This window comes from Poecilia formosa, unplaced genomic scaffold (genome assembly GCF_000485575.1).
Source record: "Poecilia formosa unplaced genomic scaffold, Poecilia_formosa-5.1.2 Scaffold133, whole genome shotgun sequence".
Lineage (NCBI taxonomy): Eukaryota > Metazoa > Chordata > Actinopteri > Cyprinodontiformes > Poeciliidae > Poecilia > Poecilia formosa.
The window spans coordinates 499,102-513,931 of record NW_006800072.1 but is presented as its reverse complement, the minus strand read 5'-3'; the positions used below and the strand labels follow the sequence as shown (position 1 = coordinate 513,931).

Below are 14,830 nucleotides of genomic sequence, written 5' to 3'. Positions count from 1 at the left end.
TTTGAGTTCACCTCCACACATATACAGAAATTACAGTGTTGGAAATCTTCTACCATTTTCTTTCTAAGCCCAACATGTCCGGTGTCACCACTTTACATAGCAAGTCAGCTTCTAACATTCAGGCTGATATTGTACATTTTCAACAGATTTCTTTTGTTCCTAATTTACCTCAGCTTCTTAAGATATTGCATTCATCTTAAAACACAACTTTCCCAGAAAATGTTCTGAACTGGTTGATGGATACCCAAACAAGTTAGGTTGCATTAAGATTTCAAGTTAAAGTAATTCAGCACAGCTTTTTCATTAATTTAAAGCAAAGTAGTAAGGAAAAAAGCAGCTGGCTATTAAACTGAAACAAAGTGCTGAATTTAAAACCAGCATGTCTTTTTCTAGACACCATCTGTCCAATAATTATTTCCTGCAGGTACAGTTTTAAAGAAAATAGCTGATTTCTAATTCCACATGGCATGACACATATTTTCATATCATTCTCCACAAGAACAAAATATAGTTCATTAATGTGGGTGTATTATTTTCTTTGTATTGCACTGTTTAACCAAATTTTATGATAAAATATATTATTTGACTGAAATTTGGACAATATAACAAACTTCCAGAAAACTACAAAACAAATGAAATATTGAGTTCTATAAATCGAAACTAAAAACCCACCTGTTTTGAATTGTTTTGAATCATAATTAATGAAACAGTGACCAACATGTTTGATGTGTGTGATTTTGGTGATGGCCCTCATCAAAATGTAATGTTTGTTCAGTTGTTTACTGTTCTGTGTTTTCTTTATAACTTTGTAACATCTGTTTTTATTGTGTATAGCACCTTGAACCACCTTGATGCTGCATGTGCTGTACAAATAAACATGATTGACTGACTGATAGGAGAACATGACTATCAGAGATAGTAGCAAAGCAGAACAAGGAATTTTTGCCTTTGCATTTGCATTTTCTGGTAACATAGTTGGCATTTTGTCCCTCTTTGGATGATTAGATTAACCCCAAGTTCCCAGCAGCACCTTGTTACCTGAAACATGACCCGTATTTACCCTGTAATCCAGAGGTGATGCTGTGGCAGAGAGGGAAACAATGAAACATCAAAAGAACAAAGAGCCTCCGTTTTAGCTGAACCTGAAAAGAGACATCATTGTGTAATCTCTTTGGCCAGAGTTGCTGACTGTAGAAAATGCTTTTTTAACGCCCCCTCTCTCCTGTCCTGTCCCCATCCCCTGACTCGTTCCCCCTCCTGTCCTTTTACATAGTCAATGAATGACTGATTGACTGGCTGGGCCTTCACCATGAAATACTCCTGCAGTCAGAAACTCAAAGAACCAGTACTGGGAGCACCAGGCCTACACAGAAACTTCCACACATCAGCCACCAGTTGTTCCTTGTTGGTTCAGAGAAGCAGATCGGGACTGAAAGAAGCAGGTCAGTGAGCTTTGACGCTTACAGCGCTGCCACCTTATGCTGAACTCTTAGAGCTCGACGTTCAGCCACGATTTGGGCATTCTTTACCTGTAAAATACATGAAATTGTTTTTGAATATATTTTGTTCTTAGTACAGTTTCACGTTTGATTAGATTTCCTTACATCAAGACTGAAGTATTAAATTGTGACAAACTAGTTAAAATAGGAAAAATTGGAAAAATGAGACATAACCTTTTCTTTTTCCTTGTAAAACATTAAATTAAGACAATTTCTTTTTTTATGTAATTAGGATTACCAAAAATAATGACTTACCTTTTCAAATCTATGACTTATTGGCTCAAACCTTTTGTGTATCCTTCCACAAACTTTTTACAATAGATTGTTTGAATTTTGAATTCATAATTTCAGAGTTAAAATTCAGGCTTTCTGACGGTCCCTGAAAACATTGTTTTTTTTTTTCCTACCCAGCTTTACACCAAAGCTGGTTTGGATCATTGTTCTTTTGGGAGATTGGTGCTCAAACTTTAACTTCCTAATATATAGCTGATGAATGGGGGTTGAGGGAGTAAATATTTCTTTATAATGGTCCTTCCTCATGATGGCATTTATCTAGTAAAGTGTACCCATCCCTCCAGCAGCAATTAAGTCAATGTAATTCTGCCTCAAATTAGGATTTGAGGCACTCAAAGAAAAGGAAAAGTCCAAACCAATGCATCACAGAGCGTACATAGGTTTGCAGAAAAATACTTCCATAAAATCATGTAGGTGATTTTTGAGTATGTAAGCTCTTAAAGAGAAAGTAATTGAAAATTCTCAAAAAAATATATCTCCTATTGTTCTGGTATTTAGCAAGTATAAATAATTTTGGTAATTCTAACTGACCTAAAGCAAAAAAAGGAAGTCAGATTTAATATCTGACAGCGAAATAAAAAAGTTTTTGCCTTTGTATTTAGTGTGTGTAAACATCTTGCTTTAATTATACATAATCTGTTTGAAACTAATAAATTTTTTATTTTACTAATTTAGAATATCTAGATTTTGCGTATCTCTGGAGTTTGGCTGAGACATTAAACGCTGTAGCACTACGAACAGAAGGAAACTGAGACTGAACTGAGGGACAAGGAGCACAAGGAGTCGCCGTATGATGATTGAGAGTGACAGAGAGCTGTCGGCTATAGTTCAGGAGATTTGGGACAATGACGTCAACCGACTCAAACCTGGAAAAGACTACAGGATTTCTCTGCAGGTGCACCGCATTCATGGACCTCCAGATTTGGATAAATCTGTTATATATGCACTTGTACCATTCTCAAGCACATATACATATATTTGTATTTTCTAATATGAAATACTCTCAGTTTAAAATGTACATTAATAATCAACATTGGTTAAAAGCAGTTGTTAAGGATCATCGTGGGTTTTTGAAGTGAAACAAAGTGTGATCATTTGATGGTTTCTCTCTGCTGCAGGGCAAAGCTGGAGACAGCATGGGTGACAATGAGAGCAACGACAGGGCAGGACTTCCTTTGTTTACATTTGTTGATGAGAATATTTTCAAAAAGGAGACATTTTTAGGTCAGTGCTCAAGTTTTTACTGCTACAAGCTTTCTGTTATCAAAAAGTACGGCGGCTCTTTCACATATGCCTTGTAAACACACACAGGTTACCCTTTTTAATTAGGTGTGTTTTTAAAGTTTCACTGGGTTTTATCTATGAGTATCAGAATAAAGTAGGTTAAATACTCTAAGCTTTCCAGATAGTCATAAAAACTATGCATAATTCATTTTCAGAAATTTGTTATAATCTGCTGGTTTTTCACAAAAAAATCCTGGTCAAATACATGAACATTTGAGGTTGTAAAAAAAAACTTTAGTGGAAACATTTCCACCACTTATGCAACAGTCCAATTAACAAACATCTGAATTGCTGCAATCATGTCATGAACAACAATCGCCTCCTCTTAAAGGGAAACTACACCACAATTATTGCATAATCACACAGCATGCATAGGTCTGCAGAAAAATGCTTGTCTTCTTTCACATCTGGTAAGATTTTTATTTAAGAAGAGAGAGGTATTTCCAGAGCGAAATAGAGTCAGAAAAAGGCCAATTTATTTGTCTTTCTTATTTTATTTTCTGAAACTGTTCTGCACTCAAAGGATTGCTCAGAGGATTTCTGCTTGGCTGACTTGTCTCTGTGTAATCTTCGTGTTTCTGGGATTGCACAGCTTTAAACATTACATAATTTCCTGTAGCACATGTGGACCTAAAAATAATGGGGAAAAAAAAACTTTATTTGATTCTTCAGCCTTTATCTCCCTTTTGGATAACTATGAAAGTGACACCGGTGAGCCAGAGATTGTAACTCCTGAGGAAGTGGCCGAGAACCACAGGTTCCTGGATGCCATCATTCAGACTCGCGCTATGAAGGTACTGGAAATGGACCTATTACGGCTGAAGTATGTAACTTTGATAAAAAATAGGCCTTTTATATATTTATTAAAATTATTATTATGTCATGACAGTATAGTATGAGACAGAATCTGTAAAAAGGTTGATCTCCTCTGAACTTCTATTGCCATCTGAAAAAATGCACCACTCTTGACCTAAAACAACCAGAGACAGGAGGAGGGTCTTAGCACTGTCAATCAATGCTGCTCAATGTGCAAATGTTGGAGAAACAACGTACTGTTCCAGGAAAACCCTTTATCCACTGTTATCGGTGACCATGCTTACAAGCCTTAGCAATCATGGCTGGTTATTTGGTGGTGAACCTGCTCTCAGCATAGCTGAGAGAAAGTGGGAGAGGTGAGAATGAAAGTGATTGACAGCTGTAAGACCCTCTTTCTGGCTCTGATTGGTTGTTTCTGACTGAATGGCATATAACTGCAATTGTTACTGGGAGCACTGGGAGAAGGCAGAGGAGCTTGATTTTTTTTTATATATAGAAGTTAGTTCTGCAGCTTTAAATGTAAACTGACAGAGCAATTTTTTTTATCAAGTTTTTGCTTGATAAGTTCTTCAAATAAATTAATGTAATTGTCATCAATCAGTATGGTTCAATGTGAATGAAATATGACAGAACACTGAAAACAAACTTGTGCTTACTGCTTTTAGATAGCTCATAAACACCTGGTGGAGAAGCAGCTCTCTCCTCAAGATGATACAGAATTCAAGGAGCAGCTCTACAGAATCTGGTTTGAACTTTATGCAAGAAAAGGATCCAGCAGGTGGGTGGTTACTGACACAGCATGTAAATATAACTCCACATAAGGAATCTAGCAGCATGATGGCTACCACCTCACACAGAGAATACGTCTCAGAAACGTTGAAACTGCCACAAAATACAAATATAGCCCATCATGTTCATAAGCAGTGGTTCAACAGGCATGTTAGCTGCAGCTTAAAAATAATTTAGGTGATTCCATATGGTGTTTAGACTTTTTTCTTTGCTGTTTAACAAAGGAATGACGTGCAAAGGAATCATTATAGTAACATGAAGGCAAACATGTTACTGGTCTTATGTTCTTGTTTCTGCCCACAGGCCAGACTCTTCAGGATTTGAACATGTGTTTGTTGGGGAGACAAGAGGAGGGCGGACTGTCATTGGTTTTCACAACTGGATCCAGCTGTACATACAAGAAAAGCTGGGTCACATTGATTACAAAGGCTACAGTGTCACAGCAAATTCTCCTCAGGTATAACATCCCCTTAAGTATTGGTAATGACTATTTAGATTTGTACACATAGCTTACTTAATCCCACCTGTTCCCCTTTTTTAATCTTCAATGTAGCCTGACGAGAACAAACACATCCTGGCATTACAGTTCAGTTGGAAGAATGGCATAAAGCCCAAGGGCAGCATCTTCATCGGCGTCAGTCCTGAGTTTGAGTTTGCCCTCTACACTCTCAGTTTCCTCACCTCACCAAATGAGCGCGTCAAAGTGCAGTTCAGTTTCTATGACGTAGAGATTGTCTGTCACCATTACAACCAAAAGCACATCGGTACCACCTTCCCAGTGCTACTTAGGTACAGGAATCCTCAATAAGACTTGACTGGAAAGCAGTCCGAGGTATAACCACTCCAACACATGAGCTTACAAAGTGTCACAGGTACTGTTGCTGTCTTTTTCTTTTACACAAAGATACAATAAAATGTTTCAAGACCCTTCCACATTTGTTTTTTTTTCTTTCTGTCCCTATGTTTACAGGCCTGTAAAAGTATTCATATTATTTCAAGTTCTCTTTTTATATATTAATAAGCTATAGCCATAAATATTAGTGTCTTTTTTATTTTATGATTGACAAGTTAAATGAAAATAAGGCAATAAAAAACAGCAAATGAGGCAAATATTTAGTCTTTGTTATCTTTATAATATAACAAAGACTAAAGAGTTAAGTTAGAATCTTAAGTCTTTAATCAGATACAAAAAAAATCTGACAATTGTAAAAGGACTGCAAAACTGCTAATCTACAAAAACCTGGTCCACATCCAAGTCTCCCTCGAAAAGGAGATTTTGTCTCAAGGGACTTTCTGTAAAATAATGGTTAAATAAGTTTAAAAATCCGCCTAAATTGACAGGTTAAATTTTTTTGTTGCTGAAATTTGGTATACAAATAAACTTCCTTTGCCTATTTATTATTATTATTATTATTATTATTATTATTATTATTATTATTATTATTATTATTATTATTATTATTATTATTANTTATTATTATTATTTATTTTTTATTTTTTATTTTTTCTACTTTCTATGGTCAGTGCCAGTATAATCTTACAAAAACTTTCAAAATTGTAGCAACTGAAAATATGTTCTCCATTTTACATCAAAAGAGGGCAGTAGAGAGTTTATTTTGGCGGATGACGTCAATGATTTGACGACAGTTTGTTAAGTTAGGGAAGAAACGGAAGCTGACGTGATTACTTTTCAAAGTTGAAACACATATACATTTATTTTAAGTCGAAAATGTAAGGAAATGTATGTTAAGAAGAGAATATGGAATTAAAATAAGCTAAAAATATGTAGAAAATATACAAACAGATATATTTTAGGCAGCACTACTCATTAGTCGTCAAAATTAACCGGAAGTAATGCGTGTTCTGCTGTGTTTTACCTTTACAACATTATCAGTTTCCCTTCATAGAAGAGAAGCAGTTTTCCATTTTGACTGTCGTATATTTTAGTTTACACAGTTATATAATTTTGTTTCGATTGGGCGTATTGGTGGTGTATTATCTGTTGGACTAACTACCGTTTGGAGCGGAATGGCGGAGTCGAGCGCCAGGTATCAGCAGGTAGGTGAAAACACGGCTTCGTCTCAAATTTGCGTTAGCTGCTATCTGTTAGCCACCAAAGTAGGGATGTTTGTCTTATGTCGTTGTCTTTAACACGGCCGTGTTTTGTGTTAGGAAAATGAATATCAATCAGAGTGAAAGATCTTATTAGATTTTGTTGTGAAATATATCATTGGAGATGATAGAAACCTGTTAAAACGAAGCTAATGTGAGCACACAAGCTAAGACGCCCACCCAAACATCAGATTCGGCGAAGAAGTAAAGAGCTGTTCCTCTGTCTTAAAGTGATCTAAACTATCCTAACCTAAAAAAGAAAACAACAACAACAACAAAAACACATTCATATGACCTGAAGTCTTTACATTAGAAAGAACAATACGATTCAATTCAAAATTGGCTTCATCATTAACTTACATCATTTTCAAAGTTCTGTTTTTAAACAAGTAAAACCTTGACTAGATTTTTCTACAAAGACTGTGGGTACTTTGAAACGTAATTTATCATCTGTAAAACGTCCACTTACATAAAAAAGCACATTTTATTAGGGTTGAGCTTTAAAACTGCAACACTAAGGCTGATCCAATGTGGACTGGAACATTCCTATTGGGAGGTAGTTTTTATTTATTAATAATTAATTCATTTGCAAAAGGCATATAGATTGGCATGAAATCCTCCAGGAATGATAAACTTGAGTAAACATTGCCTGGTTTTATAAGTTATTTAAGCAATAACAGAATACTAAAATATAAGACAATCTTATTATTTTAGACAGAAAAACTGTTTAAAATAATAATATTGCTGTAAAAACATAAAGCATATTGATTATTACAAATTATTTGCAATGTAATGTTTGTTACTTTTATATGTTCCTTACTTTTTTTATACATACATAATCATAAATTGCAGACATTATCCTATAGATATGCAGTTTTACTCTTTAAATTACACCTTTAGATATAATTGATATTTGATTCCTTGGTTACTTAGCCTGCAGATGTTTTATTAGTAGTTTACCCACATTATTTATGAGAGTGACAGGTGTCCTTTCTATAGTTTCTGAGTCATGACTGTCTATTGTGATGCTTTTTGGTCATTGTAAATATTGTTAAACCTCCAGATTGTTTTTTTTTAGTAATCAAGGACAAGGTGTTGTTGTAATTTCTAAGAAAACTGCAGGTTAATTTGTTAATTGTTAATTTTTTCGGTGCTTCAGACAACCTTAGAAAACTGTATTCTAATGTATATATTTTATTCTTCTATTTATATGTGATTCATGTACATTATTTTCTTCTCTAGCTCTCAGTGAAAGCTCCCTCCCTACCCACTTTTTACCTTCACTGGCACGCATAATGTTGCTATATGTCCTTTGTCTGAATGTTGCTAAGTGTGTAGAGGTTTTTCTGATATGACTTTTTTCCCCTCGTCCTTCCTGATGTTGTCATTTCGTCTTTCTCTAAAAATAAAGGGCAACGCCTACAATGGCCTCAGCCTCAGGCACCCCATCTTCCTTGTTCTTGCCTGTTTATTGTCTTCTTTGGATGGGCTGTACTGGAATGAGTTTTGCTGTGCTTTGGTACAACAACAATAAAAGCATTCTGATTCTGATGTAGATCAACAGGAGATGCAGTGGGACTGATTCTCAATAGCGATGTGTTTCATTTATTTGTCCTCATCGTTATTATGGGTTTAAACCTACAGCCTAAGTTCATGTCTATACAGCCTGCATGGAGTGACTTGCTATCGTGGTTATTTATGGTGAAACATTAAAAATGGTTTCACTAAAACAAACCTGAACTTTCTGTGTGACTCCACCTTCCTGCTGCTGTAACTGGCTTAATTTCTCATTGCTCATCCACAGCATTGATACATTTTGATGGAATGTTTTCCTGTCTCTGTTGCTCTATAAAGAAAAAAGCCTGAAAGTAATGTCGGGTGATCATATCTGCTTGTTTTTATGCTGTTGTTTTTGCTGACATGAGAAAAATGGGTTACACTAAGCCCTGAATGACAACACAAAAGCTGATTAAGTGGTTTTGTTATAATTGTAATGTTTTTTTTTCTGCTTTTAATGAAAAAAATAACACGAAAAAGAGAAATGAGACATGCATTCATGCTTATTTTTCTGAGACTTCCTTTTTGAAAGCTTATTGTTGACTCATAATTTTAAGTTCCACTTCACTACTTGACTCCATGTGACAATGATAATTTACTACTGGATTTGACATCCTTTTAATATGTTTAAACATTTCCTTTTAAAGACAAGGGATCATCCAGGGTGGAAACTTAATTTTGCTTGTTCGTCCTCCAGCTGCCCAACGAGGACGACAGTGAAGGGAGCCCCCAGGTTGCAGCTGATGCTCCTCCTCCATACAGCAGCATCGCAGCGGACAGTGCTGGTAAAACTGACTCATTTTGATGCTGAGGTGTTTTTATATCAGAAGTATTCTGGGGAATTATATTAACTATGGTCTGCAAAGGAGCAACTTAAGGAAACAAGCTTCTATTAGATCAACTTTACCGGAGAAACACGAGTGACAACCTCTACATCATATTACCTAAAACAAACAAACAAAAAATCTTTTATCATATGTTAAGGACATAAATATCTACTCTTTTAGTGTAATTATGTTGAGATATAGAAGTATCTTGAAGCTCCTCAGTGGTTACTATGCTTGTTACATGTGAAAAGTTGCCTTTAATGTGCTGCTCTTCAGTGTATGAAACGGTGCTGTTTTATCTACAGCCTACTTTGACTACAAGGAAGACGGGGTTTTCCCTAAGCCTCCATCCTACAACGTAGCAACGACGCTCCCTTCATATGACGAAGCAGAAAGAACTAAAGCAGAGACCTCTGCTCCCCTGGTGACTGGAAGGGTGAGTGGCTCACTTTTTCTTTTCTCTGTGTCATCCTATCACCTGTTAACATTGTCTCACTCAGACAGAACGTTTTCTCAGAGACTTCCGGAGTTGCTTGCAAGGCAGGAAGTATGCAGTGCCCTAGATTGAGATATTTTCATGTTCCTTTTATTTGTGATTACATCTGTGGTTTGAACAAAACAATTTCATAAGACTAAAAACTGCTCTACACTCAAGTGAAAGGAAATGCAGTGATGCCTTTGGAAAAAGGAGTTTAACTAATGCATGCTTTAGTGCTTAGAACTAATATGTAAGCATTATTTCTCCACAAGTAGAAGTTTATAAAACAGTATTATTTGTAAAGTGATGATGGGATAAGAAGCATCATTTGTAAAATATAACTAGCTAAAATATAATCATAACTATGTACTTTCAGCTCAAAAAGTGTCTGACTTTATTTGTCTAATGGTGCAGCAGCAAAATGCCAACACAAAGCTTTCTTATACCGAGTCTTCAAATTTTTCAACCTCAAAACATTTAAAAGAACCAACTAACTCAGCTGAAACTGGGCCTGACCTGAAAACCTGACCAGACTGATTGTTGTCACCCTGTGTAAAGATGAGAAAACATAACCTGTCATTTTTTATTACAGAAGCTTCTTGAACATTTTAAATTGAGTATATTAATTTGTTTTGCAGGGGGAAAAAATCAAACCAGAAAGAACTCAGCCTCCAGAATCTAATTGTTGTTACCTCTGCCCTCTGTATTTTGAAAAATCCTAAAACAGCTCTTAGTTTTTATCTGGAAAATTTCAAAAGTTTGGAGTATTCAGAGGAGAAAGTTGTACTATTCCTCTTTTCACAATCTTTTGAGATCCTTCAACGTTCTGATGAACTTTTGCTCATTTGGGTATAGCTACATTCTCTTCTTTACTTCTTTACTTGAAATGGTTTACTTGTTAAACCATTTCTGTATTAATTTGGTGATATGTTTTGGACTGTCATCCTGCTGAAAATCCCAATGGAGGACCAGTTTGTTTTTGGTGTCCATCACATGTTTACCTAAAACATCTTGGTACCTTTCACTTATTCCTTAGTCATATCTGACTAAAAAACACAATTCCAGTTAAATTCCCAGTAGAGTTTGGAGATTTTTTTTGTACACTAATGAGGCATTCTCAAAAACCAACATAATGGTTTGATCCAGAAAGGTTTCATTTTGTATAAGCCAGCCTGTTTTAACTTGTAATTTTCTTTGATTGGTTATTGTCATTGTGTTTCTCTGCCACACATTGCTTTTCGTTCAGCAGCAACCTCATCACAGAGAACGCCTGGAGACTTTTGACGATATTATTCACAGTTCACTGGAGGTAACCTGGAGTAGTGTGTGATGAAAGGAAGCTTACTTAGTCCTAGTTTGTGTTGTGAAAACAGAAATGTCCCAACATCGTGTTATGTTTTCAGTACACCCCCCTTCCCGTGTGTTTTGTAAAGTGTAAGTTATTCCTATTTTCATAGAAGACCCACAGGATCTGTGGAGTTAAAGGTTGTAGTCATAGTGACCATGTTGATTTAGGTTTAGTGTTGTGATGTCTCCATTTGTCTCCATGTTTTCACAATATGCAGGTAGAAGACGTTTCAAATTGAGCATCACGGCTGGACTTAAACTATTTACTCAAAGTGCAGTAGCTTTTAAAAGTATTCATACCTTCTAAACATTTTGACATTTGGTCGCTGATCTCAAATGTTTTGCTAATGATTAGTTACTCATTGCCTCCAACAGGTTTTCTTCCAGGATTACCTCATATTTAGTGTCACATATCATAACTTTGGCTAAAAATGAAAAAGAACCAGTTCATGATTTTAAAAACAGAAACAGTAACAAATGTTTTTGGTCGTTTTTCAAAATTTTCTTGTAATATTTACATTGAATTTCCACAAAAGTACCAGAAATTTGTTTTTAGGTCTACTATCTATTCAGCACAGAATTCAGTTGGAATCTATGTTTATAAAAAGATTCGTCCTCTTTTATGTTTATCTTTTTTTAAATTGCTGATAGAACACTGGTTCTTCAAAAATGAGGAGACATGTCTTAAAGTAGACATTTGCCTAAAAGGTGTTTTTAAAAAAAATATAAAGTCATGTGACATTTGCAGCTCTAGATGAGATTTATTTGGCTGTACTGAGAGTAAAATGACTCTTAAGTTATAAAGGTTGCAGATCTCTGCTTTAATGATTTGTACTGTTGATTTTCCTCCTCAGCATTTTGCATAAAGATCCAAAAATTATTATTTTTTTTTTTCAAAAAAATCTCCTTTCACTTCACATTTATCAACTCCTTTGTCAGTCTGTCATAAAATGTAATTAAAACTCACAAAAATCATCTCTACATATGACAAAATGTCGAATAGTTCAGGAGATGTGAACACTTTATAAGGCTCTGTAGGGAAGCTCTGCTGAGGTCCAGCTTTGCTGCAACGTATTTTCAGCTTTTGAAGTTTTTTTGTGATCTATTGTGTTGCAGGATGAAGACTTTGTCACCAGAGATGATTTTGATGATGCTGATCAACTGAGAATAGGAAATGATGGCATCTTCATGCTCACGTTCTTCAGTTAGTTGCTCATCGCTTTGCTCAGAATAATCTAAAAGTATTTAGATTATTTGTATTTGTGACTACAAGCTTAAATCTTTCCATTTTGATCTCCCATCCATCCCTTTTCAGTGGCCTTCCTGTTCAACTGGATCGGGTTCTTCTTGTCTTTCTGTCTGACCACTTCGGCGGCCGGACGCTACGGGGCCATCTCTGGCTTCGGTCTCTCCCTCATCAAATGGATTCTCATCGTCAGGGTACGGAAAACAAAACCCAACATCTCGCTGTGCATACACAATGCAATAAACTGTGGCTTTATTTACACACAAAGAAATCAAAAAAACCTCAAAACACCATAGTGGTATTTAAAATACTTTCTCTGTAGTGGTTAGCTTGTTTACACTGAACTATTTCCTCAAAGATCTCTTGAAGACCGTACTCCTTTCTTTGTTCGCCTTTTAAAGATCGTAACTAATTTGAATGAAACCATCGCAGGCCATATTTGTTCTAACCGGTTATTTGTGACTGTTTCTTGGGTTTTTAGTTCTCCACATACTTCCCGGGTTACTTTGATGGACAGTACTGGCTGTGGTGGGTGTTTCTGGTGTTGGGTAAGTAGCAAGCCTCTGCACTTAGATGAATCATTCATTTACTCCTGATTGTGACGCATTTTGGCCCTTCTGAGGTTTATCGCAGAGGTGAAGTCACATTTTGTGTAAATGGCACTGAATTCTGGGAAAAGTGTTGTTTATGCACTTTGAAAATCTCAAGATTATTTAAAAACATAGTTTTTGTATGAATAATCTTGACATTTCTGTAGTATTAAGTTTTGATTCACTGCTATGAATCATTGACTGCATACAACACTTTGTGTTTACAGTTTGATAAAAGCTGTCTTTGATGAATAAATGAATGAAATCTTAAGTTTCATATTTGATATACTGTGTAAAGTATTTGTTTTTATTGTTAAATTAAAGAAATAAAAATGTCTTATTTTAGAACAAAGGTGCCAAACTTTTACAAGACAATAAAACCAATTTATATAAATGTATTGAAAATACAAAAAAGAATATGTAGTTTGCAGCTGATGACAAAATGAAACAACAAAACTAAAAGACTAATTATTCCTTGTATCGTTTCTACCAATGTCTTGTGCAAATGTGATGTAGATATAGCATGAAAAAACACAGAAATATTGGAAAAATGCTAAAATTTTTACCATTTTATATTTGAAACCATTTCTTAACTCTGTCATTTTTGGCCAAACAACCAAAGATTCTAAAGAGCGACAGGTGTCTCTGCGTTTGGCAGCTTGTTTGGATCATGATCTTTTTTAAAAGACAACTTTGAGTCCTCTGAATTTTGATATAAAATGTGTGGGTATTTCAAAGAGTTGAGCAAGATGTCTGGAAGTTAAGCTGAATAAAAACTTGCATATAGCTTTAGTGGTGAAGCCAGGAACCGGATAGTAATTCTAACAACATTTAGAAAGTGTTTCCATTTTTCAGTCATGGAGTTCTATCATTATTTTAAGAAAGATGGTTCTTTAGTTTCATGGTTCCCCTTCTTTATGTTCTCTTCAGGCTTCTTGCTCTTCTTCCGCGGATTCATCAATTATGCCAGAATCCGCAAGATGGCCGACACTTTCTCCACTCTGCCCCGCACCCGAGTCCTATTCATCTACTAAGCCCACAAAGAATCAGTATTTCTTATGTTTCATGTTTGTTTCTACCATGACACAAACCGTCAGACATTTTCCAGTCAGGGTAAGGAGGAGTGTATTTTCTCTCATTGAAACAAATTGAACAGATTGACTGTAGCCACCCCCTCCCCTTCTTTTTTTGGCGTTAAATGGTAAATACAGAGAACTCTCTATGACACTTCAGCTTTTGATGGTGAACTGTGAAGTGCTCTCTATAATTATGAAATTTCCAAATGAATGCCTTACTCAGTTTTGTGCAGAAATGATCTGTTTTGCCACCGGGGGGCACTATTGTATGTGTTATTTTCCCTCAAATTATTGCCCTTTTAGTGCAGAAGAGACTGATCAACAACCCAGGGCTCTGTGGGTGATTCGCAGGTTATGGATTGATTTATGCAACATGATAAGATTTACTTCAGCTTAATATGCTTTTAAATTCTCCAATCAGTGCTGTTTGTTGCTAATGAAATAATAAATAATGCAGTAGATATAAAGGGAATATTATTATTATTTCCTGAGTTCAGCTGCTAAGAGGACCAAAGAGGGCCGGCTGTTACATTTTACCATAAAGATTTCTTTTTCATACATTCACAAATTGTCGGTGTATTTGATTTCTTTTTTTTATTACCTGCTGAAATGTTGATCACAGAGAAAGCTTTTTGGATACCAGTATAACTGTTCTCTGGATTTAGATGTGCAATGTGACATTTCAAACTAATAAATTACTCCAACCAATAAGATTTTTCTGAGTAAGTTTATGTTAAGAAAGTGATGAATATTGTTGCCTAGAGGCTCTGCAGTTCTGCTAGTTATTGAAGGCAGAAATAACTACTGCAGCTCCTTTTTTCTTCATTTTCTTTAGTGTTTTTTTTTTCTTACAGGTTTTTTTTAATATGTAAAGATAATTCAGAAGTTCAGATCTTAACAGAGTCGGGTCCATTA

The 14,830-nt window shown here is 35.4% G+C and overlaps 2 protein-coding genes across 4 annotated transcripts; both read left to right on the top strand.

The window, feature by feature from the left end:
• Positions 1–26: 26 nt before the first annotated feature.
• endou2 (endonuclease, polyU-specific 2) lies at positions 27–5,615 on the top strand. The gene is made up of 7 exons (XM_007562026.2): positions 27–1,442; positions 2,469–2,688; positions 2,912–3,017; positions 3,750–3,871; positions 4,559–4,671; positions 4,986–5,139; positions 5,236–5,615. Exons 2-7 carry the CDS (start codon positions 2,584–2,586, stop codon positions 5,488–5,490), a joined length of 855 nt encoding a protein of 284 aa, XP_007562088.1. The 5' UTR covers positions 27–1,442; positions 2,469–2,583; the 3' UTR covers positions 5,491–5,615.
• Positions 5,616–6,502: 887 nt separating this feature from the next.
• ndfip1l (Nedd4 family interacting protein 1, like) lies at positions 6,503–14,626 on the top strand. 3 transcript variants are annotated; one of them, XM_016676373.1, is made up of 8 exons: positions 6,503–6,740; positions 9,049–9,136; positions 9,484–9,614; positions 10,903–10,965; positions 12,120–12,207; positions 12,319–12,443; positions 12,731–12,797; positions 13,770–14,626. In XM_016676373.1, exons 1-8 carry the CDS (start codon positions 6,711–6,713, stop codon positions 13,871–13,873), a joined length of 696 nt encoding a protein of 231 aa, XP_016531859.1. In that variant the 5' UTR covers positions 6,503–6,710; the 3' UTR covers positions 13,874–14,626. The 3 variants fall into 3 exon arrangements, with proteins under 3 accessions (XP_016531859.1, XP_016531860.1, XP_007562086.1); XM_016676374.1 differs by having other exon boundaries at positions 6,504–6,740; positions 10,906–10,965; XM_007562024.2 differs by lacking the exon at positions 10,903–10,965 and having other exon boundaries at positions 6,514–6,740.
• The last annotated feature ends 204 nt before the right edge of the window (positions 14,627–14,830 follow it).

Excerpts from the sequence above, each read along its gene's own strand:
- endou2 (XM_007562026.2), top strand. The coding sequence starts at position 2,584 with ATGATGATTGAGAGTGACAGAGAGCTGTCGGCTATAGTTCAGGAGATT. Across the intron at positions 2,689-2,911 it reads ACTACAGGATTTCTCTGCAG|GGCAAAGCTGGAGACAGCAT; the intron begins GTGCACCGCATT and ends TCTCTGCTGCAG. Across the intron at positions 3,872-4,558 it reads TTCAGACTCGCGCTATGAAG|ATAGCTCATAAACACCTGGT; the intron begins GTACTGGAAATG and ends TACTGCTTTTAG.
- ndfip1l (XM_016676373.1), top strand. The coding sequence starts at position 6,711 with ATGGCGGAGTCGAGCGCCAGGTATCAGCAG. Across the intron at positions 9,615-10,902 it reads CTCCCCTGGTGACTGGAAGG|CAGCAACCTCATCACAGAGA; the intron begins GTGAGTGGCTCA and ends CTTTTCGTTCAG. Across the intron at positions 10,966-12,119 it reads TTATTCACAGTTCACTGGAG|GATGAAGACTTTGTCACCAG; the intron begins GTAACCTGGAGT and ends ATTGTGTTGCAG.